We start from the raw sequence: 25,071 nt of genomic DNA, 5'->3' as shown, positions 1-25,071 counted from the left end.
AGGAAGAGAGACAATTCACTTCCAGGCCATGAAATATCCCGGGCAATCAGGCCATGCAGTGGGAYTTCTCCCATGACACAGATGGAGTAGCTATAGTGGAATGTCCATCTCAGTGCTGGAATGCAATGTGATCCCTGCCCTGGTAAGGTGGAGAATAGCTCTCACAAATCCCAGTACCAAGCAGTGTGCAGACAAGACAGGCAGCTCTGAGTCCCAGGCAAAGGGCAGAAACTGAACCTCCCTGGCATAACYGGCAGGTGGGAACATCTCTGACTGGGAAGGCTGTGATCAGCCTTCTGGTTTGTTCAGCAAAACATTTAACAAACCAGTAATTTCAATTCTCAAAATGTAAAGGATTAGAAAATAAAGTGTTAAATATAAAAGCATTGAGATGCTTTATTTAAAAAGCATTTTATTACAACAGACTAAAATTTGTTCAGAGTGCATAAAACAAATTCATCAATGCAAAGAACGGAAGCACTTAGATGTGTTTTACTATCATATACACGGCCAAATTAATTTTATTCTTGGAAAGAAGAGTCTGGTTTTTGTAAGCCATTTACTGTCAAGCCAAACCACAACCACTTACTCCTAAAATTAAACTTAGAAATGCTGAGCAGTTTAAAAACATAATAAATTAGATTTGATAAATTAGWACATTTGCAAGCACTTCTGTAACATGTATGTTTAGACCCTATTGGAGATGTGTTCAGGTTGTATGGAAAAAAAGATMATAATTTAAATATTTTTTAAAAGGGWTACAGCCTCAGTTGTCAACAGGATGTCTTTCTCATATGAGAAGATATTACTCTTGGAGGCAAAACATTAGAAATTCCAGTCTAGTCGATCCTTGTGCTGCTCCAGTCATCATCATTGGCTGTCATTGAGTCACATCTTTGCATAAACTCCAGTCACTCATGTGTCACCAGCTACAGCCTGGAGGTAATTGTGATGGGGCAACAAAAGGGCCATTCATATCCACTTTTCAGTATGACATTTGACTTGACTATTTTGGTCAAAAATACCACAGTATTTCTGCCTGTCCCTGTTCCTCCTTTCCTGGCAAAATCCAATCCTCAAAATAAATCTTCTCATTACATATTAGCAATTTTAGGAAATAATTTCTTTTAAACTTACCTACTCCATACCTCACTTAAAACCCCCTTGCAATGTCATTTCCTTTRMMTCACTYKWKSMWMRAGTGAKKYAAAGAAATGAGTCAAGGAAGCAGCACAACMAACAAGATTCACACTCTGCTCCACGTGTATTTTTGAAAGGAGCAGCAGATTATTTGTGTGATAAAATATCATTAACCATCTCTAATCAATAAATATKGAGTGAAATGAATACTTCTAATCTACTCTTGGCTTCATTTGTGTTATGCACTGCCCTCTTACCAAGTGAAATATACCATCAGTTTTCACCTTGATATTACTTCAAGCAGTATTAAGACTCAGAGTACAACACTTACATGATTAGCTGATAGAGATTCACTGTGATTTCTGATATTTTACTTCTTTCATTTACTAGGTGCATCTATGGAGAATCAGATGTTTTTTTCCCTGACGTTTAGTGTATGAAACACTAAAGCAGAGAACCAGCCGAACAGGATTCCTATGAGTCACTAACACGGATTTACTTGMGGGCTCTTTATGCTTTGCAAGCTTTACATAGGATCTTAGGAATCTCTGTTTTCCCATTTAGRAATCATGTCCCTCTTCATGCAATAGCCCTGCAAAGATAGGCCCAGTTGTAGTAACATGGGCTATTTAACATCTCTATTACAGCCTGTTTTCTACTTTACAGGGTTTCTGAATGTTAATATTAATACTTAGTTGTCACACAGAATGACTCCTTCCTTCCTTGTAGAAACTCCAATCTCATAAAAATTAAGTTTACCTCATCTAAGCAATTACTTATTTCTCAGTATTTTCTAAAGTTTTCTGTCTCAGTCCAACTCACCTCAGTATGACACAGTCTCCACCACGCAACTTTGAMAAGTTATACTGTCACAACTGAAGTTCCCACCTCTATAAAACTGTTATTACCATTATAAGGTTGCTCAGAATAATATAATGCTTGAGCATAATACTGCACTATTTTCTATTGTAATTTTTAAGACTACCTAGGATTTCACCTGARAAGGTAGTATAAATCAAGAGGGAAACAAGACTGAAAGATGGTACTTCCTTTCTTCCACTAACTGTTCCCCTACATTTTGCAATAGRTACCTCTATTTTGCTACTGTCATTAATTCTGCAGCTTCTTGAAAAAAAGTAATTACAAGAAATAACAAGGTAGTTATGAAAATCAGATTCTTTGMGGAAAGCAACACTGGTTGCCTGAAACACCAAGTTTGTTTCAGTCAAAGATGCCTTTTTCCAARACACCTCTGCTAGGAGTAGCTATAGGACAGGACTCCCAATTTTTCTTCAGGTGTAACCCATTCTGAATACCCAGGTGTACCACATAAATTGCTTAACTGACGCATCTTCTAAAAAGTTATTTCCATCACAGCCTAGTTTCAGAGTAATTAATGGATTAAAATGTGGTTTTTTATGTTAGAGCTCACAAATCTTCAATCAGTTGCCAAAAMCACTCTTGTTAATTCACACTGTGTTTTATAGAGACCTTGAGAACTACTTGAAACTTCCTTGCTTTCCAACAGCTACCTGTCAAAYGCAAGCTGCCAGAGTATTTGCTCTACAGGGGGAAGCTACTGTGTTATTACTCAAATACTCTGTTACAAATCAGAAAATATTTGCATTCCTCAAATTCAGCATACTACATTTTGAATTCTAAATTATTTTTCTTTTTTTCTTTCTTTTTTGAAGTAAAGAAGCACAAAATCCRTATTCTCTTGTAAGAAGTTATGTGCATATTTTGGGAAGCCAGATACACCTGGTATGAAAATTGTCATGAACATTGGCCAAGTTTGATGTTAGGTTCTAGATGATCAAAACTAAAAACTTTACTCAAAGACAGCTGCTCTAAGCAACAGGACTTATAGGTCAAAAGATATGACTGTTCCAAAACTCTTGGGGTTTAGTGATGCAATGTGCACTTCTGCTCCTTAACYTAGATGTGCATTTCTCATTTGATAAATATAAACATTTCCTGCCGAACTTCCAGAAAGGCCAGGACAAACATTTCTGATACACATAGTCATGTATTCCAAAATGGAAGAAAAACATTCTTTTTAAACTGCTAAGTTCCCAAGGAAACTAATATCTCAACTCTTACAGTCACATATATGTCAGGAAATGCCAGTTACAACARGTCATATACTAATGGTTAATTTCTATTTCCACCTAGAAATGCTGAAGACTGTTCAGCCACACAATTTCTAGCACATTCCTCATGTTGTTTCCTGTGTCACATCCACAATTAGTCTTATCCCCATATTATTGTCAGGGCTCTATAGCCTCWCAAAGGGCCTTTTCCTCTACTAAGAAACTTCTTGAAGATGGCACCACAACATTCCCAAGTATGAACTGTAAATGCAGTCTTCCCATAACCGTACCAAGAGAAGCAAAATAGTTTGAAACTGAGTTTCCTTTTATTTCTGAAATACTTTTCATAGTATTCTGTCTCACAGATACAAATTTGAAGCTTATTTCTATAGCAGAATCTGTGGAGAATTACTGAGATACTTAATTAGATTATTAAACCTGAAGAATAAAAATGAATATTTGTAAAAGTTAAACATTYTGCCGTATAAATTTTTTTACACAGCTTGGGTAGTAGTTTTGAATGTGGCAGTTTATGCACYAAAATGAGAGGATGAAAAGGCAGTAGCTGTCAACTCACACTTTTAACAGTTACAAAGCCATTCAAGTAACTCTAATTACACGCTACCCTTTCCTTTGACCACTAAATCTTCCTTACATAGACAAATGTAAAACGTGATTTAAAACCAAGCTAGTAACACATTGCTGAAACAATCACCCTCCGCTCCCAAAGATGTAGTTTATACACAGCAGTGAGTTGGAGGCTCAAACAGCCCAGCTGCAGGGCTCACARAGCATTGGGGGGCAGTCCTGAGGTAGCAGAGGGAGTTGAGCCCTTCTCGGGAGGCAAGATGTAGAGGCTCAGGCAGGAGCTGCAACAGCCTCAGCCTCATCAGCAGGTGACRTGCTGATGTGTTTTGCTTCCCAAGGGAGCATCTGGCTCCTAGACACAGCTGCAGTCCTCTCAGGCACACATTCCCACCCCACCCCAGCACTGGCAGTTCTTCACTCCCACTTCTTCCCACAGTGAACCACTGCATGGGGCATACTCATAATACTTTCAACAAAGACAGACCTGTAAAACTAGACCCATAATACTTTCTTCCCCTTCCTGACTGGATGCCTGAACTGGCTTCCCAAAGAAGCCCAAGCAGACACGAGGGCTAGGGGAGAGAGAGCAGGGTTGCAAGAGTGGCATTGCCAGCCTGACTTATCACTGACATGCTAACCATGTATYTAAAGCCTCTGTGAACAGATCTGTTACTGAAGGGACAAGTAATAAATTCAAAATGAACACCAGTGGAAGTTAAAAGATCAACTCAAATGCAGTAGTGCAAATTTCAGACCTCAATGCAGTTGAAYGGTAATGGAAAACAGCTTTCCTTGGCACTTCATGCACTTATTGTGAATGGCCAATTTCACCATTTCCTCTGTACTGCCTCATTTTTTGTTTCTTGTTTGAACTTAAAAAACAGGAAAATAGTCATGAAGTAACAGGAATTACCAGAGGATCGGGGGAAGCASAGTAGTCTAGAAAGACTCAACTTGCTTTTGTGATTACTGTGCGGTTTGACTTGTGTTCCTATCACTGCCAGCACACACAGCTGTCCAACAATGGAAAAACTCTCTGTTCTCATGAGCCATACTGTTCACTGCCATCAGATATTCTGGATGCCAAAAGTTTTCCGTCTAGCATTACCACAGTGCAACAATAGCTCCTGCAAGGTAGAAATTACKTTTTCAGCGTTTTTAAACTCTGAAGAGTCTTAGTGAAGGTAGCTAAGYACAGACAGCCCCACCTCCCTAAAGAAACACTGACAGATCAAGTGGGAAGGTTTTATCAGACGCAGCTGTTACTATTGACAGCTCCAAGGTAACTCTTGCAACAAACAGGTTTGAACTCCGGCAGTGTTTTTTGAAAGATTCCTGCTCAGCTAGAAACAGCAGAGCAGCATTGCTCAATCCCATTTAACCCTTTGACAGCAGCCTCTCACCTTCACTCCAGACGGCCTGGCTGCATTTTTGACATAAGTCATTGCCAGCAAGWCCTGATTTTGTTTGCAGCTATATTCCATTTCATGAGCTCATTTATGAGCTCATAAGAAACAACTTGAAAGTTTTGAGCAGAAATACATTGGGAACTCTTGGGGAAAAAGAACCCAAAATCACGACAGTAGAACCAAACAAATCTAACAGCTAAATCAYATCCCAGTAACTTCAGCTTTGGAGGGAAAGCTGGAGAGACTGGAGCAGATTTTGCCAAGAGGCTCAGGCTGGGCTGCTCAGCCTTGAAGTGACCCAAGTGCTCATTCCAGTGCWTTACTCCATTTGACCAGGCAGCCTGTYCTTGACCCCATCTCACCCTCGCACYGCCTCTGACCACACATTAGGACAGTCCACGTCACCACCTGGCAAAGAAATGCTCTTTGGCTGGTTTAACTTTCTGACAGTGGCAGGCTGAATCGGCCTTCTGTAGGGACAGACCAGCATCAGAGGAGTGCAGAGTAGGTCCTCCCTCTGGTTCCAGCAAACTGTTTCTTAGGCTGTATCGTGTCACTTCACACTTGCTCTAGTGGGAAGAATGGAAGCACAGCTTTGTTCCTCATGTAATCAGCTAAGCATGATTTTAATTTTTTTTTAAACCAGAGAACCTGAAGCTACTTTCAGCTGGCTCTGAATTAGTTAACTTGTGAAACCCTATCTCATGAGCTAAAGCCTAACCTGAAGTTTCTTCCTGAGTTTGGATAATCCAGAGTCTGAAAACTACATCAAAAGGGGTCCCCAAGGGATACCTCAGAAAAATAATTGTAYGGCCAGCTAAGATTAAGTTAGCTATACTTAATTAACTAATTAATTACCACACCTCACCCTAAAGGTAAAAGCCCCAAACAAATGAACAAAAAACAAAAACTAGTCTTCACGACGTTCCCTAGAAGACTGAAATCCTTCAGGATATTTCTCCCAGCTAACTAACAGACTCTACATATTTCTTACAGCACCATGACAGAAAAATCTTTCTCATCCCTATAGCATGTTCACAAGAGTAAGGCAGTGAGTCTTCAGGAAGTATTGTCTTATCTCAGGAAAATAGAGAGCWACCTCAAAATCAATAACTGGTATGAAAATACATCACTGTGTCATATCTAGCTCAATTTAATGTGCTCAGACTTAACTGTCTAAGATTATTARTTTTATAAAATTTGACAGAGTTTTTTTTTTTTTCTTTCCATCTACAAAAGAGTAACAAAGAGGAATAAGGAGCAAAATCACTAGTTTCTTCAATGCAGTTTTTTCCTCCATCTTCAAGATTGCTTTTCCCTTAATTAAACCCCCCACTATTTTTAAAAACCCGCATTTAGGCTACAGCAACTTTTAGAACAGCCTGGAAGAAGCAAATTAGTATGATGGGCTTCTTCTCACTAAACATGACATTTATAAAGTATTTGTGAATTTTAAATGTTGCAATACAAAGTATTTGAGATAAGAAACTAGGCCAAGACATTTAATTGTAAGAGTTACCAAAAAAAATCAATGTGCTTATTATACAGTAATTAAAAGATTGCACATAAGTTTGTCAGTGAGATTTTCACATATAAATTTCACAATATCACATTACGTGACAGGCATCCAAAACCCTGTATCAAATTGCTTTGAAGATCTCAAACTAGTTCCTTAGCAGAGAAAGGTGTTCCAACCAAGAATTTAAAAAAACCCAACCAACCAATCCCAGAAAACTGGCTAAGAGCCACTGCCCTTAGAGTTGAACCAGACTAGGAGATAAATGCTTTATTTTTAGATTAAATGAGAGTAAGCAGATACTATCCCATGAGAATGTTACATTTCTGTCAGCATACTAAGACAAATTAGCTGCTTTTTTGTATATCAGACTGTAAAATCACCATGTATCAGAAAAGTTGAAATGAAATTGATACCAGTCTTAGAACATTAGTTGTAAATGCAACAGAAATGGCTACTAAACCCTGCATCAGCTGTGCAGTACAAATTCATAACTGTTATAATTTCCTTGACTTCAGATTTTTCTTTTCTCAGAAGTTTTCAAAGCAGACCAAAAGTTTCTAGTGTAGTATGAAACTGATTAGGTCATTATGTATTTCAAACAGACTAGAAAAATTAAACCACATTAATTCCACTCCATAATTCCAGGTGCATTTCTATATTTTTATTAACAATTTAAGACACCACCAACAGTGCAGGGTTCAATAAATAAAACTGTGACAAYGCAGCTGTCACAGATATGTTTTTGAGTAGCTCAAAAACATATCTACCCCTTAAATACTCTTCCATCCAATGTCAGATAACAAAGGCCATTATTATTCAACAGATTATCTGATTAAACTAGTCTTTCCTACAAGGGCAGAACTTGAAGTACATACTCGGAAAGCTATTCAACCCTGAAGGACCCTCTGACTACAAACACTTAAAAACTCTAAAAAGCATGTRAAGCTTTAAAGGCCATAACGCACACTGTCATGGGTTTAATTCTTTTCCTATCCAACTGATGCTAGAAGCATAACCTCCACAGGAAAACAGAAATCGCTGCAACAGAAACACAAAATTTAGGTATCAGTGCATTAAAATTTTCTGAAGCCCTTGTTGAGAAGAGTTAAAAAAATTAATGCCAAAATTGATGAGCTGTATGATTTTACCTCAGACTGCAGGTGCTGGATGACAACTGTTAATGCTTCGAAYTTCTGGTTACTGGATGTCAGGAATTTTTTCAGCTGCAGGATGATTCCACTTTGGGTCTCACATTTTGTTTTGTACTGTATCAACTCAGCTGCTTTTGTGCCAGGTGGACGTGCATCTGTGGAGGCTTGAGTCCGTATGCACGAGCTCTTGGGACTCCGCTGCTTGCCCTTGTCAACTAAGACAACAACAACAACAAATTAATATGCACGTCATGCTAAAACCTCACAAGAACATAAAGGTCAGGTGCAAAAGAAAGTAGCTATATGTTCCTATACACACTCGCTAAAATACCAACTAGGAGAAAGGGTTAGTTCAGTAGCACTGCAGAGCAGACTCTTATCAATCTGTCAGGTCAATTCCTAACACCATAAGCTTGGACATAATGTTTTGCACTTCATCCTCACTTTCACGTATTCAGTGATGCATACTTCTCGCATACTCYTCACATGGTGCTTTGAACAAATACTTTTATGAAATGCAAGATCCCTGTCATCCTACCTGGTCAGTAAATTATTTCTAACATGAGATTTGTCCACTTTTGTGTGCAACAGAGATTTCCTATTTCCTGCACACTAAAGTACTGCTGAATACAAAACCATTTTCTCTGCATTTCCTTTGTTATTTTTCTTCCTTTTACAATTTTAATTGCAAAAGCATCCCTCTCTRCAGCTCAGGCCTGAACTTTATTAACTAGAGGTCTTGCAGCATTTCTGAGTGCCAGCAATTTTGAGTCACAAGGACAAGACTTTAAAAAGACTCTAAAATGCAATGTATTTCAATATATATTACAGTCCTGAAATTACATTGTTGATTTAATATTCTTACTTATGTGGCAACCTCAATGCTTTCATAGCACACAATCATCTCACGTCACARGAAATCAGATTACATAATCCAGCACTTGACTTGTAAATGCTGTATAGGTTACAGGTGTCTCTGCTGCCTTCAGACTGGAAAGGGAGTACAATACTGCTGTGCAGATAGGGCCAGTCTTCCCCCCTTGATCACAAAAGGGAATGAGTAAACACTTCTGCAATAAAAGGTTGATGCAATAGATAAATATCCCTTGGCAATTTAGTGAAGACATCTAAGAAGATTACTTTGCACAGTTTCAACTTAACAAGATTTCTTCATGATAGAGTGAAAAAACCTGAGAGGTGAGATCTGGAGAAAAGAAAAATAGGAACACGTGGCAAAAACAGGGAACAAACTAACTAACAAGACAATCCTTTCTGAATCCCARGCACTTGGTTTGAAGGTTGTCAAATGACCCTAGAATCGTCCCAGCAGTGTAAGGTTCAATCTCACAACTGGAGACTGTATTAAAAACAAAATATTCRATTCAGTTAATGTCAGTCAGACTGACAGATCAATTATTGCATTAATACACCAGTTTTCCACAGTCTTCATTTGTTTTAGAAGTGTTTGAAAACAATTTTCCTGTTCAAAACACTAACGTCCTCTCTGCCTTTCTTACTGCACCTGGTAAAAAGTGCCTCCTGAGCCTATTAATTTTCCAAATATATCCTCTCTGGGCAAGATTTTCTGCTAGTTAGAGAATTTTCAGCATATTGCTTTAACATGTTCAGATGCCCTTGCGCCCTTGGAGATTTCCCTACACTTCTGCTCAGATATGCAGACTGTTAAAGGGTATATTTTAGTTACAAACATACCATCATCAACCCAAAWCAAAATACAAATTTGTATGACAGAAGTATCGAGCTTGTCTGCAAGTTCCAGTTATTTTCGCCACCATTTGCCTAACATGGCCACTTCTCTCCTCRCTGTGCAGACATAACAATGTCTTTTGGGTAGACATTTTTACACAAATCCAAGTTCACAACTGAGAGCAACCAYGTCAAATTTTCAGCAATCTTATGGACAGTACTGTGTGTAAGAAACTACTGGTTACCTTCTGAAGCACCTTCAAAAATCACAAGAGATAATAATCAAGAAGAAATGGGGAAAAACCAGCAGGGACTAGAGAATAAACATGTACAGTCMGTTCTTCCCTTCCATATCGGCTTACATACTCCTACTCTCTCAAACATTCCACCTCCCTTCCTGAATGCTCCACTTACAACAAATAGAAAACTAGAATAATATAAGAGTATTGGGTAAATTCACTGATACAGACCCTAATGTCACAATTTAATTAAATATTTGAAATTAGTTTTACAACTATTTCTAGGACCCTGACAAAGCGGTGTTAAACTTGAACAAGTGGGTGCAGAAAGTTTTTACTTTGGGAAAAAAAAATTACAACACAGTTACCTAATGAAATTTCATTTAAATACAGTGATACAACAGCTAACCACAAATGACAAAAGGCTCCAATTAGCCATGTTTCCAGAGTTCAGCCAGCCCTTATCACTTTATCTGTTTCATACTGCTGCTTTTATCCTGCTGCCCAGACCACCAAGTGTCTTCCAAGAAGCTCATTCAAGCATCCAAACAAGCCAGCCCTCGATACTATACTAAAAAAAGCTGAACAAAATACATGCATGAAGTGAAACTCAGTGACATTCCTGTTGGCAATTTTATCATAGACATGTACTATACACAGCCACTTCAAATGCTGAAAAGCATGAACCCTCTGTAGTATGAACTGCCTCTATAGATTAACACCACTGACACTACGATGTTTATTTATGGCCTGCGTACCTCTGGGCAATGACAGATCATTTCCAGATTTGTATGGAAGGCATGCTGTAGTGTCAAAACAAAGGCCCTGCTTTCATTAAGACAAAACTGTCATGAGTCTGATTACTGATATCACCACATCAATGACAGAGTCTAATTTAAAGACACTACYGGTTACCAGCCCAAGTCCTTCTCACTTTGGCCTGTTTACCAGCCACCTTTATACAGTTAGCATTGTAAAGCAGAACAATTTCCACCTTTAAATTAGGTTCTGGACTCTCTCCAACAGGCTCAAAACCACTTTACCCAATGTAGTTGAGAAGTTCAATAYTGAAAGACTAAAAATCAGATTTGCAAGTACTGTAGCCCAGTAACTGGAGCCCAGTACACACAGCCCAGTAACTGGACAGAATCACCATCTAAAATCCTGTCCTTCATACTAGTTAAGAAAAAAATATTAGCAGTGATTTTGCAAAGACTAAGCCTTTTGATCGTTGAATCAATCAGAGATTTCATTTGGATCTTGAAAAAGATCCGCAAATCCTCTCACTCCCTCTACAGTCATTATAGGGATGGCACAGAAAGCAACTCTAGTTCACTGGAGTGGACACTAAACCCATTCTAAGCYTTGTCATAAAGCAAACTGTTTCCCATACATAGCTTCTTTAGTTAACAGCCATTCTAAAGCAAGAAATACGTAACTGCCAGTACAGAGGGTGTGTTCCATAAACTTACATTTAGATGCTGGGGTTGTGCCCAGGACCTGACAGAGTATTTATCTGGCTGGCTACCTCAGTGCTTGCATTGCGTTGCTGGTTTCCTGAGCCTCCCTATATTGTGCATTTTTGCTGGATTACCAGAAAATCAAAGCCTTCCTTTGCATATCATGTACTAGGAAGGTATGTGTAGTGTTATCTAACAAGAAATTATTTTAAGCAAATGATTCAATTTCTGAAAAAAAATTACATRTCTTAAAAGCATTTCAAATAGCATAAACAAATTTCTTGACAAGCACAARTAGAAACAACCTTACTTCTCTTCTCACACTTGCAGTCACAATTGTCTTACCCCCAAGCACTGTCTTTTCACATTCCTCATCCAAATTGTTAGCTTCCACAGGTCTTTCAAAACCCATGTGCGTCTGGTGTAAGCATTTTTCAAAGAAAAATCCTTGCTCAACATTTTCTCTTGTGGGAAGATGCAGGCTGGTAAAAACTTTCTGCCTCTCCTCCATTTTCTGGAAAGCCTTGTCTACACATGTTAAATTGGTGCTCACTTCTTTGATCAGTAAGACCAGATCAGCCTGAGTATTTAATCGAGCTTCCATTTCTTCTCTTACTCGYTGGATTTCCTCAAGTACAGTTCTTATATCCAAGTGACTGGACTTCACCTCTGCTTTGAGATCTTCTTTCACCTGTTGCTGGCTCCTCTGCAATGCCAACACCGTTCTGATTTCCTTCTGAGATGTTTCCACATCATGCTTTAGTGCCTTCTGCCCAGCCTGCATTGCCTCCTGGCTAGCTTTCACTTCTGCCAACAAAGCAGCGATGCACTCCATCCCGATCCCACGGGAGTCGCAGGACCTCTTCCAGTGTCACAGCTTCCAAGCGGTCAGAGACATTTGTGAGCCAGTATCAGACTTCCCAGGATAGCAAGAGAATTAGCACACAGCCCTTGGTATGGTATCCTACCTCAATTTACAGCACCCTGCAGTGAAGGCACTCGGTAAAAGTCTCATACAATGTGAGCCAAAGGCACTAAATAAAAGACTTCAGCAAGCAGGGCTGTAGTCAGAGCTCCTTCTCAGGACTCAGCCAGAGCACTAATCAGTTTAATTGGCAGATTGTGCCACACCTGAATTTTTTAAAATCTTTTGCTGACATCATTGTACGTGGGACGTCACCCCAAAAGCCACTCCCAACAGTCATTTGATCTGCGCATCAATCAAAGTATGCCTGGGCATCAGTAACCAGATTTGTTGCAATGCAGCCAAAACATTCTGCAAGAATGCAGTGGCCCTTCCTTTACGACAMAACGGCTCAAAGGGAACCTGAAACGCCTGCAGGAGCTGGAGCTGAAAGCCAAACAGTTCAGCAGTGCATAGTTATTTCAATTTTATATTCAACAAGGTGATTATGCACCTGTCCTTCTGCTTTTGTTTTGTTTGCAGTGAGGGTTCAGGAGTGCATCTGTGGGCACATTTGGCATTACCCCAYTCTCACTGATTGCCCTCCTTATCCACACAGCAAGTGTTTCTTTTGGCARTCTCTGGAAGAACACAGTTCCTGAGGAAACCCTCTAGTCCACAAACAATAAAGAACTATCACAGCAATGCGGGAAAACTGACTAATGAGATATTTTTGGCAGRTTAAGGAGGCCAAGCCTTTTAGCTATCAGGTCTGAGTGTTAACTTTTCTCTGTAAAAGCTAAGACTTCTTACTTTTAAGATTTCTTACAGAACTCTTAATAGGTTCCAGGTTCCATGTGAAAACAGGTAGATTAATGACACCAGGCTGTTAGCTGTTGTATTGCACAGCAGTTTAATTACACAGTCACTGGATTCAATTTGGAAAAATTTACCAATTCCATACAGATCCTGGTCTACAGAAGGTGTCAGTCTCTGCTTTTAAAGAGATGAGCAAGTMCTCGGTACAACACCCAGCAGAACAGGACTCAGACCACACAAAACTGGAGCTCAGGAGAATTTATACACCACACCTTTGGCCCTGTCATGACTCCAGGATGCTTTCAGAGGTAGTGATGATCCCAGAGCAGAAATCTATGCTATCCATCAAAAMCAGCAATATTGTTTTGGGCTGCGAAGCACCACTAGGAATGCCAATTGCCCAAGTGTGCACAGATGCAGGATTTCCAAATCACCACCATGCTGCTGGCCAAAAAGCCAGTCTGAGGAGTCCTGCCTTCAGTAAAAGTTTACTGCTTACTTGCCAGTTCTCCTCCTACATTAGTCCAGGCACACAAATGGGATCAGGAAGGTATCAGAGATGCACCTTCACAGGCATCAAGCACCTCATGGTTTACAGGTATTCCCCAACTGTTTTGCTATCACAGTAGCCACCACAGCCCATCACCCATCATGGTGAACACAAAGCTGATGGTGGAGTTTTTTCCCAAGTCTCTGTATCACCTGCCAGAAAGCCAGACATGGACTTTCTGATGGGATTTACCAGCACAGCTACAGGCTGCAGGTATAGCAACCTGCACATATACATATTTATATATTTCTGCCCCCTTTTGGCTCCTTGCCTCATTCCTAGCTGAATAGCTATCCCAAGAGCTCCTAAGTGTTATTATTCACGCAGTCACCACTAAAGACTAGAGCACTGGTTGCAGAAGCCAAATCTGAAGTCTGAATGCAGRCAACATCTTTGACAAAAGATTTAGGTAGGTGAATCTCTTCACCAAGAGATTCTGGATATACCAAGAGTATTCCAAGATTCATGGATGTAACTATCCAATATCTAAATCTTCCCAAAAACTTTAGGCAGCTAACATGAATCCTGTATTTAYACTAAGATAAAGGTCAAGCACCACCCTGCATAAGTTTCACTTTCTGATGATTTTAAGGGTATTGTTCCATGAAGAGTGATTCCATGAAGCAGTGATTTCAGCTAAGTTAACAAAAACAAAGAAATAATCAAAACAGAAAACCCCACCCCAAAAAAAGGTTTGGGGGTAAAAGAAAATCTCTACGTGATACCCTCTGATCCCTCTGTAGTAGAACAGGTTCCTCCAGACACCAACTCAGAGCAGACTCCTAACTGCAACATCAATGTGTGCTTGAGGGAAGCCTTCCTCTATAAGCTGCACTGAACACCTGACTGACGAAGCTCAGGTGACTAAATTAGGTACAGCAATTGTCATTCCWGTCCAATGTCACCAAATCCAAAAGTTGCAGCCTCCTTTCCAGTGTACACCCACCCTAATTGCCAAGTGTTCTCTGGTATAATGCAATACACTGAAGATAACATGTCCTTGGAAACTCGTCTCTTGCTCTGTATGAATACATTAATTCTATCCAAAACRCAGTCAGTATGTTTGGTGTCTCCTCACTTAAACTAAGATGGGCTGACTGATTATAAGGAATCTTGGGCAATTTGTAAAGATCACCCTCTTGACATAAATTTCAGGCAGGTTTCTTTTACTTTTCTTCACTTTGGAAGACACTCTTTAAAACCTCACATAAAATTCAATTTATAGGTTAATACTACAAAGCAAATTTTAAGTCCAAGAAATTACTGCTACTCTGAATTTTACAACATGTCTCTCAATAGGAATACTTGATAGCTAATGACAAATGAAGAACAGTTTTATCAATGCACAAGTTTCCCAGCCTAGAATTCRTTGTCTCAGAATTACTCACTTTGCCTGCAGTACATCAGCTTCTGCTCCAGCTAAGATATCTCTATCCTTGATGCATCTCAAGTACCTTAGCGTTTTCTCCTGTTTAGGAAAAAATCTCCTGATTTCACAGACTAACATAAATCAATGAGGAGGATTTCCTCTCAAAAGTACATTAAGGATTAGGGCAGAACAAAAAAGGCCTTTATTTATTTAAATGAAATCTKGTCTATTTTGTGGAATGTGTTTGAGGTTTTTTGGGGGGAGTCTTTTGTTTTATTTTTAAGGTATTTCTTTCGCATTACAGAAACACAGAAATCTTTTAGATAATTGCYACCCAGCAAACACAAAGCACCCCTATCTCTACAGCTCTAATATTGCTTTTCCTCTGTCACAATGTGTAAAAGTCATCAGAGCAATGCAACAGAAAGAGTAATCAACCATTTGATCTCATGGCTCTCATTTTAAAGTTTGCCTCATGACAAGCTATGGCCATTAGGAGAGGACAACGTATGAACATCCATGCAAATAAAGAGGCTGTTGTGTTTTATCTGTAGCAATACATACATTAACTTTAAGAGGACCTGGAAATTCAGCTATCTGTAAATTACCACAGTAAATTCTTTCTAACTCCTGTACTGGGCTATAAACACAAGTCAGACAAATACACAGGGAAAGAATTCACAAAACTAAATTGATGCTGTGTGCAGAGGGCCTGGCAAGGCTGGATTTGGATGGAAGTCTTCCAACCCCTCCAGMCCCTCCACAGCTTGGTTGACTCTAATTTTTGCCCACATCCATCTTGGCAAGTGGTGAACACGCCTTCCTGCTTTGCCTCTCAGTCCAGGATGGTGACTGTACAAACACAGACTCCTGAAGAAGTGATGTTTTGTTCTATGTTCTGCCTCAGGCCTGTCTGTATAAGCTGGTGCAGACAGTCCCAATTTGCTCTGTTCACACTTCAAGCATGCCAGTCATGAGCCAGTTTCAGTTCACAGAAAAGGGATTGCATTTTTCAGAGTTGCACCTGGACAATCTGCCCAACTGAAATGCTTAAGGAGTTGCTGTACCTCAAGAGCTTCTTTAGCTACTTATTTAGTTGGTCTTGTCTTAATACAACTGGGTGAAGAGAAACAGCACTTTTCATCTCCCATCTCTCCCTGCATCAACATGATGTGAAGATCAAGATGACCACCAAATACTTCCTAAAGCAGTACAGCAGCTTTCCCTCTCCTTTACTCTTATTGTAACCCCTTGAGTTTCCCTTCTTTAAGGTCTGGCACTAGCCCATGTCCAAGAACATCAGCTTATTTCAGCTATCGTCAAATCCTTTTCAAGTTGTTCTGAACAAACCAACCACAGAGGCTTTTCAGAAAGTTGCAATAACTGAACACAATTTAACTGCAGGCAGGTGAAACCTAACCTAGATGTTTAAAACTGAYTCAGGAGGACTAAAACATATAACAGATACCTGTCTGCTTTTTTTTTTTTTTTCCCCCAGGGGTACAAAGGCTTCTCAGCACCTATTTTTTAAATGCTGTGCAGCCTGGAGGGGGAGTGCAGAGCCACCACGTATTACTCCATTCATTGTATTATAAGTACTGTTTCTGAAGTCTATGTCTATCCTCTCAACTCATCTGCTGACTAAGTTATTACAGCACTGACTTCTAGCCTCAGTGCAACATTTTAAATCCATCCCTTTTTATTCCCCACTTGCAGACACAAAACTGGATATTATCTTTACACACACAATGATGAAAAACAAAGGGAAATCTCAGAAGTATTTTATGTTCTCCTAAGAGCTCTATGCCTGTTTAATATTTTAAGCACATGCTTAACACACACATCTTGTAGCACTGGCCACACAGTTTCATGCTGGTAGAAGTAAGTCTCTTCYGAGACCTGTTAGCATGTCAAACTCTTCCCTGTCCATTATAACTCTGACTATTGGGGAAGAAACCAAATGTTTACGGGACCACGCCAGAGTCCTGCAGTCTAAAACTGTTACGTTGTCTCTTTCACTGCAACTCAGGGGGAAAAAGAAGGTTTATGACCTTTGGAAGTAGGGGTAGACAAGCCAGGAAGAGCACAAGGATGTCTTTAGGTCACAGGGAAAGAAAGTTAKAAAGGCAAAAGCTCAGCTAGAACTTAATCTGACCACTGCTCTGAAAGATGATAAAAACAGGTTTTATAAATACATTAACAACAAAAGGAGGAACAAGGGAAGTCTCTATATTTTATTGGATGCAGGGGGGAACACTGTAGTCAAGAATGAGGAAGAGACTGAGTTACTTAACGCCTTCTTTGCCTCAGTGTTCAACAACAAGACTGGTTATCCTCAGGGCAGCTGGCCCCCTGAGCTGACAGACAGSGATGGGGACCAGAACAGGCTCTCTGCAATCCTGCGGGAAGTAGGTATTGACCTTCTGCACTTAGACACTGACAAGTCTGGGGCTGGGTTGGATGCAGCTGAGAGCGCTGAGGGRGCTGGCAGTAGAGCTCACCAAGCCACTCKCCATCGTTCAGTCCCAGAGARCCAACCTGATGCCCATCTACAAGGAGGGTCAGCAGGCCATCTGTGGAACTACAGGCCTGTCAGCCTGACTTCCATGCAGGTGAAGGTTATGGAACAGATCATCTTCAGTGTGATCACATGACAAGTAAAGGATAACCAGGGGATCAGGTCCAGCTGGCACRGGTGTAGGAAAGGCAGGTCCTGCTTGATCAACCTGATCTCTTTTTATGACCAGGTGACCCACCTAGTGGATGAGGGGAAGGCTGTGGATGGGGAACATAGTGCTATTGTTTAGTCCACATGGTGGTGTTCTGGCAAAAGTTGGACCTAATCTTGGAAGTCTTTTCTAACCGTAATGGTTCTGTGACTCTCTCTAGAAACTGTAATATARTAACAAAAAACATGCAGCTCTACTAGCTTCTTATTTGTCCTCATAACAAAGAGAGCACAAACCAAGAACACCATTTCATTATGACACACTGCACACAGAAACATTGGCGGAAAAGGAAACAAATGCAGAAACCAAAAGACAGCAAGCTAGGCCAGTTTTTCAACTGCACACCTTTCTAASCAAGCTTTTGCACAATTTCCACAACAGGCTCAGCAACCACAAGCAGTCCTTCACTCCTGCACAAAGGTTCTGCTGAAGAGAGATGCCAGCCTACTTCTTGCCAGTTAATTGGACACCTACTTCACTCTGTTTCAGGCTCTGGAGTGATAACCCACAGAGGGTGGCAAACCCTTTGCCCAACAATGGACCTTTTCTGCTGGCTTGTAAGCATGCCACTGCCATCTTTTAATGACTGAGAAAGTGCTCTCCCTGCAATTAGGAGGCACTTGGGGCAGCCACGAATTCAAGACAGGCAAAATACCWACAACCCAAATGTGACATTGCAGTGAGGCTCCTAGAAAGCCTCAATACATCTTTCCTGTCCCTCCCCCAACAGAATCCTACCCCATGACAGCCTTTGAACTGGGTTCCCTGAGGGTACATATTTATTGAAATTAATAAATACAATTAAAACCTCAGTATTTCTCAACTAAAACCRTGCCTTCATCCAAGTTATCAGGACTGATGTGTCTCTGTTTCCCTTCGATGACACCTGTCCTACAGAATACAACTCTGGAGCTTATASAGATGTTTTAGGACACTGTCCAGTGGACAACTTATTGCCTGGAACACTGCTTTTGCCTCTCCAGGAAGCATGTTAATGACACGCTTTCGTTTGCCAGGAATTTAGTAAGATATGTTACTATATTGAATYGTTATGCTGCATTTGCCTTATTCATATTTCTTCAGATTATAATTTATGTTTTAAAACCTCCATTAACCTTATACTGAAAATTCACAAGGAGCTGGATTATGATGTTTGTAAAGACACCTAAACTATATCCAAGAAAATGCATTACCTATAGCTAAGAAAATACCTTACAAATTGCAGGTGACTTCCCAAATAAAAGTATAAGAACGAGTGTTAGCTCAACTCATGTCATTGCTGAAACTACCTGATCAAGCAGTGTGTGCATTTTTTTAAGAGCAAGTTTTGAAGGAAAGTCCAGTGACCAAGACACTCTTGAACTGTGCTATATGCTGTTCCAATGTTATATGTTTCTTTATTGTTTTAGCAATAGCTGTTGCTTTTTCAGTCTTGATGATGACATAGCTAGTACTGTGTGAGATGATGTGTCATTGAGATCACGTCAAATGAACACATATTTTGTCAAATTGAGTAGKGGTGCATTGGCAAATTCAGTAATGAAGGTAGGAAAGAATGTAAAAACCACCTCAAAATAGCAATGTCCAAATTTTCYGTTAGAGTAAAAGCTTGAAAGGGATAATCCTTGAAAGTCATATTTCACAAAGGACTTAATGTTTAAGTCTGGGAGTCCTTTAGGTGTGCAAATAATGTATCAGACAGATGTCTGTTACATGCACAGTACCTATGCAAGCCTGACTAAAACTCTGAAATCTTACCATGGTTCCCATAACAATTTTTACCTTGTACCACAGACRCATCTTACAGAAACACCGGTTGGGTTTTGAACACCTAATATACAAACTGATTTTCTCCCAGCATTCACAGTGTATTTTGTCATGTTTACAGGAACTATAATATGTAGAACAAAATTAAGTTTTCATAGCTCAGTTGGTTAGAGCAAGGTTCTCATCATGCCAAGGTTGKGGATTCAATCCCTGTACGGGATTGGGAGCTGGACTCAATGACCCTTGTCCTTTCCACCTCAAATATGCTGTGTGATCTAGCTAGTAAATATCAAGCATGAATAGGAGTCTCATATCTACTACAAACATAAAAATATTAACAATCCCACCATACATTCAGAGACGATGATAAACAAAAGAAACAAATTTGGAATGCAATGCAATTTACAGAAAACAACTCTAACATGCACCAGCTAGACTACCAGTGGATCAGGGTTGTCCTGCTTACTTTCTAAATAACCAAGGGCAATATTGATGCTTAATTTTTTTTTTAGATTGTTCTGAACTAGGACAAAGCCTAACACATTAGTTTCCCATACCATAGCTACACACCACTGTCTGAAGGAAAAGAAAAGGAAGATGGCAGAACCAGTTTATTGTACTAGAAAGCCTAAAGCATGGGTGTTCTGATATGAGAGGGATTGACCATATCTACATTAATGAAACCTCTTCATCCACCTTAAAGCATATCCACACGGTCATCCATTCTTAATGACAAAGATGACAAGAAGATTGAAAGTAATAGCATGAAGATATGGTACGTTGAAGCTTTGGCCAATGAGRACAGAATTCAAGACTGAACTGTATCTCAATCTATTWTCCTCAGTTTAGGTATTTGAATTCTGCTTCATCAGTTCATCAAATACACCACAGGCRACCTTAAATCTTTGAATTCCCTTACCTTACAAWMWACAATATACTGGAAGCTAGCAATTATTTTACATAAGGAGTTAATGCTTTGGTAAGTTTCTAGTTCAGGTACTTCTCTGAGTAGGCAAAGCTGAAGTTGTGCCTTGTCATCCATGAAACATGCAACTTGCAAAAAAAACCAAAAAAAACCAAGCATGCAGTGATTGTGAAGACTGGTATCTCTCCCTTCTGCTCTTATCTCCTCCGARTCTGTCCTCTCCCTTTCTAACTCCCGCTTCTTACTGTCTGGTGCCCTCTACTGCCTCATCAAGTACAGGATCTGGCTCATTTTTGCCCTCCATTCTACAGCCTCTGTCTACAAAATCAGGACCCACTGTCACTTGGGACAGGGAATCATATCGTGATTAGTTCATACTATTGGCAAACCCTTCTCAGATCCAATGAATTGCCTCCCCAGTACAAATCCTGATCCCTTTGTTTCTCCACAGCCTTCTTGTGTGTGTAATGTTACAGAAAGACCAGTATATAGCCACACACRTGGAAAACCCTCACACAAGACCAGAGAACAAAACGATGTCAATACAGCCTTCTTTCTTTTCGAGCCTTTGCAAAGATTCCAGCTCTCACATGTTATCGGGGTGAAATGGCTGAAACACAGCCAGAAAGGAAGAAGCCATTAAAGCTGCACCACCGAAATAAATTCTTCCTTTAACACTGTAGTCCACCCTACCAGGCTGAACACCAGGAACACAGGGCTGGAAGAAGCCTCCTGAAACCATTTACATCACTCCTTGTTGAAGCAAAGTAAACACTACCTAGACACAAAAGGCATTTCACCAGACTGCTCAACTGTTTTAAGTCTTACCACAAAATACCTTACTGCATTTTTTTMATTATACGTTTTCTTCCCCATGAAACCTAATCTGATTTCAAATAGATTAAATCACTGACTTTAGTCTCTCTTCATGCCACATTTCACACAGATACTAAGGCTAGCTAAGTTTTCTGCTGCTATGCAAGCACAACAGTCTCGTATATTTTGGAGAGTCACRTATGAGGACAGGTTAATTACATTTCAACTGCTTTTTAACATGTTTCCTTCCAAAAGAGCTGGCAAGTGTTGCAAGTCATGCTAGGGATAAACATCAAGCAACTGGGAAAGATACTGTTACTTACAAATCCAAATCAGAAAAATTGATATACTTTATTTTTTGCATCGTAAATTGATTTTTAATTTACATATAAAACTTGGCTCCAACAACCCTAGGAAGGASTAGGAAGAACTCCAAACAAATCCCAACAGGACTCTTATAGCAATTAAGCATTTAAGTTTGCAAGCTACTTTCTGCTCATGTACTACAAAGATCTACTTTTTTTGCAGTAAAGGCAAAAAATGCAGCAAACTAAACAACCAAGAATTAATTTAGAACTTTGACTGAATCACTGAACATCAATTGTGCCTGCTTCTAATTCAACATAGTAATTCTTTCTTCACAACCAACATAGTAGCTAACTGTCAGAACTTATATTAACTAATGTTAGATTCAAGAAYTTGATATTTCTATTTTTTTCTCAATTACTCAAAGTCCTTCAGAGAAGAGAATATGTAAGGCCTATTGATTTGCAAGGAACCATAATCTTCCCTTGAAAACAACTGTACAAAAGAGACGTGGAAAATACATTTTTGACCACAAGACTAGCACATTTATAGGAAACATTTTTTCTTCTGCAGTATCCTCAGCTATCATGGATAGAGAGAACAGAATGCCTTTTGGTTTGAACTCAGAAGCTATTTATTTAATCACACTAGTATGAGCTGATGTTATATGACTCGAACAAATGTCACTGACTTAACCATGGCACTGAAATGCTGCCTAAAGGATATTATGGAAGAAAAAGTAGGGCAGACAGTGGGAATTTAAAGAGCATCAAGAGCCTTGCCTGTATTTTGCATTACTGCCTTTGTGCCAAAATWGTTTCTGAAGCTGAAACAGTTTCCTGTGTTTATGAAACTCTACAGCCATTTAAAGACAAATCCAGATTATAATCAAACTCACTGACAATGTTTTTTAAAAAGCAAAATGACAAYGCTTCTAACCACTAAGAAACACTACTATCAGTGCTAAGTTATCCAAAATAATCATACTTTATCTACTATCTAAATGATCACTAAGAAGTTCAATTTTAACATTTTCCTTATTCAATTGATGGCTGCAGTKTGCAATTTCAAGTTACAAAACAAATAGCTAGCATCCAAATTCTCTCTTTGGTACATACAGATTCACTTTGTAGAGAAGTCATAAAACTTCTGTCTATAAAAAAGAATATAGACTGATTCAGAGACAAAGCTATTTTCCATGGATCAAAAAAAAAAAAAAAAAAAAAAAAAAAAAAAAAAAAAAAAAAAAAAAAAAAAAAAAAAAAAAAAAAAAAAAAAAAAAAAAAAAAAAAGCCAGTGATGATATAGGCATAATTAAGCTTATGGACTGGAAATAAACTGAGAAAAGTTTACACTAACTGTTCAACTTCCCAAAGCCCTTCAAGAATCAGTCCTAGCACTCTCAGGGGCCATGCAGAAAAAAATGCTAATGAAGAGGTTTCAACATTGTTGACTACAGTATCACTCAACAACTTTGTTCCAATCAGTATCTTGATTGGTTTTAATCACAGTCTAAAATGGCAACCCAGCAGGCTGCTTCCCCCAGCTACACTGACTTCATTTGACAAGATCAGGATCAGTCCCAGATTTTCCCATGTTTTCCCATGACCAAAAAATAATCAAGCAATTACTTTACAAGAAGTATTAATCTGTACTGTTATTTCCACACAACAGGGCAGAGATGTGCCATTACCCTCTGGTCAGACGATTACCTTGGCATGTCTACAAGGTCACACAAGGGAAGTTGCAGCAAACTTTATTATATATAAGTAGAGGATTATCTATTTCTATACCGTTTCATAGCTCAGTTAAATCTCTGAGTTACTCTAGATCAGCACTGATTTTCTGAAGCACYAGAAATGCTTTTAGCACGTAACCACCCCTACTGAGGTGGTTCAMACAGTGAAAGTCATTTTTTCCAATTTACAGTCTAAGCACTTGTGCTTTTCATCTTCTTGATTATACATATCAGCACAATTAAYATGAACTAAAGTCCCTGCAGAATGAAAGAAAATTTAAGATTTCAATATAAGAGATCAACTCACAACTTTAGGAAAATGTGCTTCAGGAGGCAGCAGCATAACATGTTTTAAGGAATACCAATGTAGTTGAACATGTGTCTAAAACTAAATTTGAAATGGTACTTTAAAGCAACCCTAGCAGTGAAAAAATGCTGGTCAACAGAATAGAACAGCATCTTAACAGAAAAACTTCAGTTSCTGCTGGTTAAAATCATCCATGTGAACTCAATCTTCCATGCTCATTGCAAATGCAACACAGAAGATATCACATCTTAAGTGCCTCATACCAGCTCTTAGTGCTGCTGGAACTCCCCATTTTCAAAAGACACACAAAATGCACTTATAAATTTTGGCAGCCACCACATCATGGTTAAGGACCTATTTGTGTATTTCCTGTCAYGTTAATCAGTTTTCCTACTATTAAACAGCAAAGATATCTCCCCAGGGATATGCCTAGGACATTGCACACCATTGTTTCAGGAACGGCCGAAGTGCAACCTATCAGAGCCTAAGTGAAAACATCTTGCTAAGCTGAAAACAAAACAGAGAATAGCGAGCACCCAGCACTTYCATTAGTTAAAAATATATTTCCACCCTTTGAAAGACACAAAGTCCTTCTGCTGCCTGTTGAGCAGTCAAGGGACTCTCTTTCCAGCCACTCCTAACCAACTGCACAACTGAAGACCATTTAGGCAAATGCTGCCCGACAGGTACCAGCACTCCCCTCAAGGAGYGACTGCTTGTCATGCCTGCTGTGGAGACCAAACAGTTCTTGTGGAAAAGGTTTAAAACCTTCATTGCATTTTACATACCCCTGAGTCTCTTCTGTTCAAGCTAAAAAACTACAAAGATGGCAGACAGATTTTTGCTCCACTGGACGGTGGGCAAGAAGGGAGGGAAAGAAGACTACAGAAATTTTCTTGTGGAGCTGATACTTCAGGTAAGCATGGTGTTCACTGGGGTATACCCATAACTTATCACAAGGTRGAGAAAAATGAGATTAATGTGAGATTAACACCCGAGATTAATACCCGAGAAAAATCTCCAAATACAAACCTTTACTTGTGCCACTAACAAAGGCAGGAAGACCTTGACCTTAAATCCTAACTGAGGTCCCTCCTGAAATAAAGACATACAGGCTTAACAGGGTTATGCCACTCATTTCATATCAGGACCTTTCTTCTTTTTAATTGGCAAAATGTTTTAACTGGATAAGCGAGTTAAGCAAGTGGGATATTGTACTATTAGTGGAAATAAGCAAGCCATACTATATTCTTTATACAATAAGTGGTCCATGCTCATGGATAAGAAAAGCAAATTTTTGTCTAGTCTTCTGTTTTATTTGGAGTAGAATTAATTGCAACTGGTTTTATAAGAAAGTCAGTTTACTCTTTCACAGAAAGCATTTCCATTAATCCCRTTTTACCGCTCAAAATATTTAAAAAGGCTTAGTGCAAAGTCTATTCTTGTAATAAATACTGTTTATATCAGAAACATCTAAATTATTTAAAATGTTATGTTTGTATCTCAGAGTCTAAAATTATTATTAAAGAGCTGAA

General features: G+C 39.3%; 1 protein-coding gene across 7 annotated transcripts in view; it reads right to left on the bottom strand.

Moving 5' to 3' along the window:
* Window positions 1-25,071, bottom strand: part of MTUS1 (microtubule associated scaffold protein 1) — a 119,841-nt gene that overhangs the window by 20,680 nt on the left and 74,090 nt on the right. For 6 of the 7 annotated variants that reach the window (XM_057382291.1, XM_057382293.1, XM_057382290.1 and 3 more), the window contains one exon: window positions 7,898-8,115. In XM_057382291.1, coding sequence (XP_057238274.1) covers window positions 7,898-8,115 — 218 coding nt within the window. Of the gene's footprint in view, window positions 1-7,897; window positions 8,116-11,651; window positions 12,422-25,071 lie in introns of those variants that run through there. The other variant, XM_057382295.1, reaches the window with a different exon arrangement.

This window comes from Malurus melanocephalus, unplaced genomic scaffold (assembly GCF_030028575.1).
Source record: "Malurus melanocephalus ecotype Western Australia unplaced genomic scaffold, MMel_1.1 scaffold_563, whole genome shotgun sequence".
In the NCBI taxonomy this organism is placed as follows: Eukaryota; Metazoa; Chordata; class Aves; order Passeriformes; family Maluridae; genus Malurus; species Malurus melanocephalus.
The sequence above is the reverse complement of the archived record's forward strand: the minus strand, read 5'-3'. Positions and strand labels throughout refer to the sequence as shown.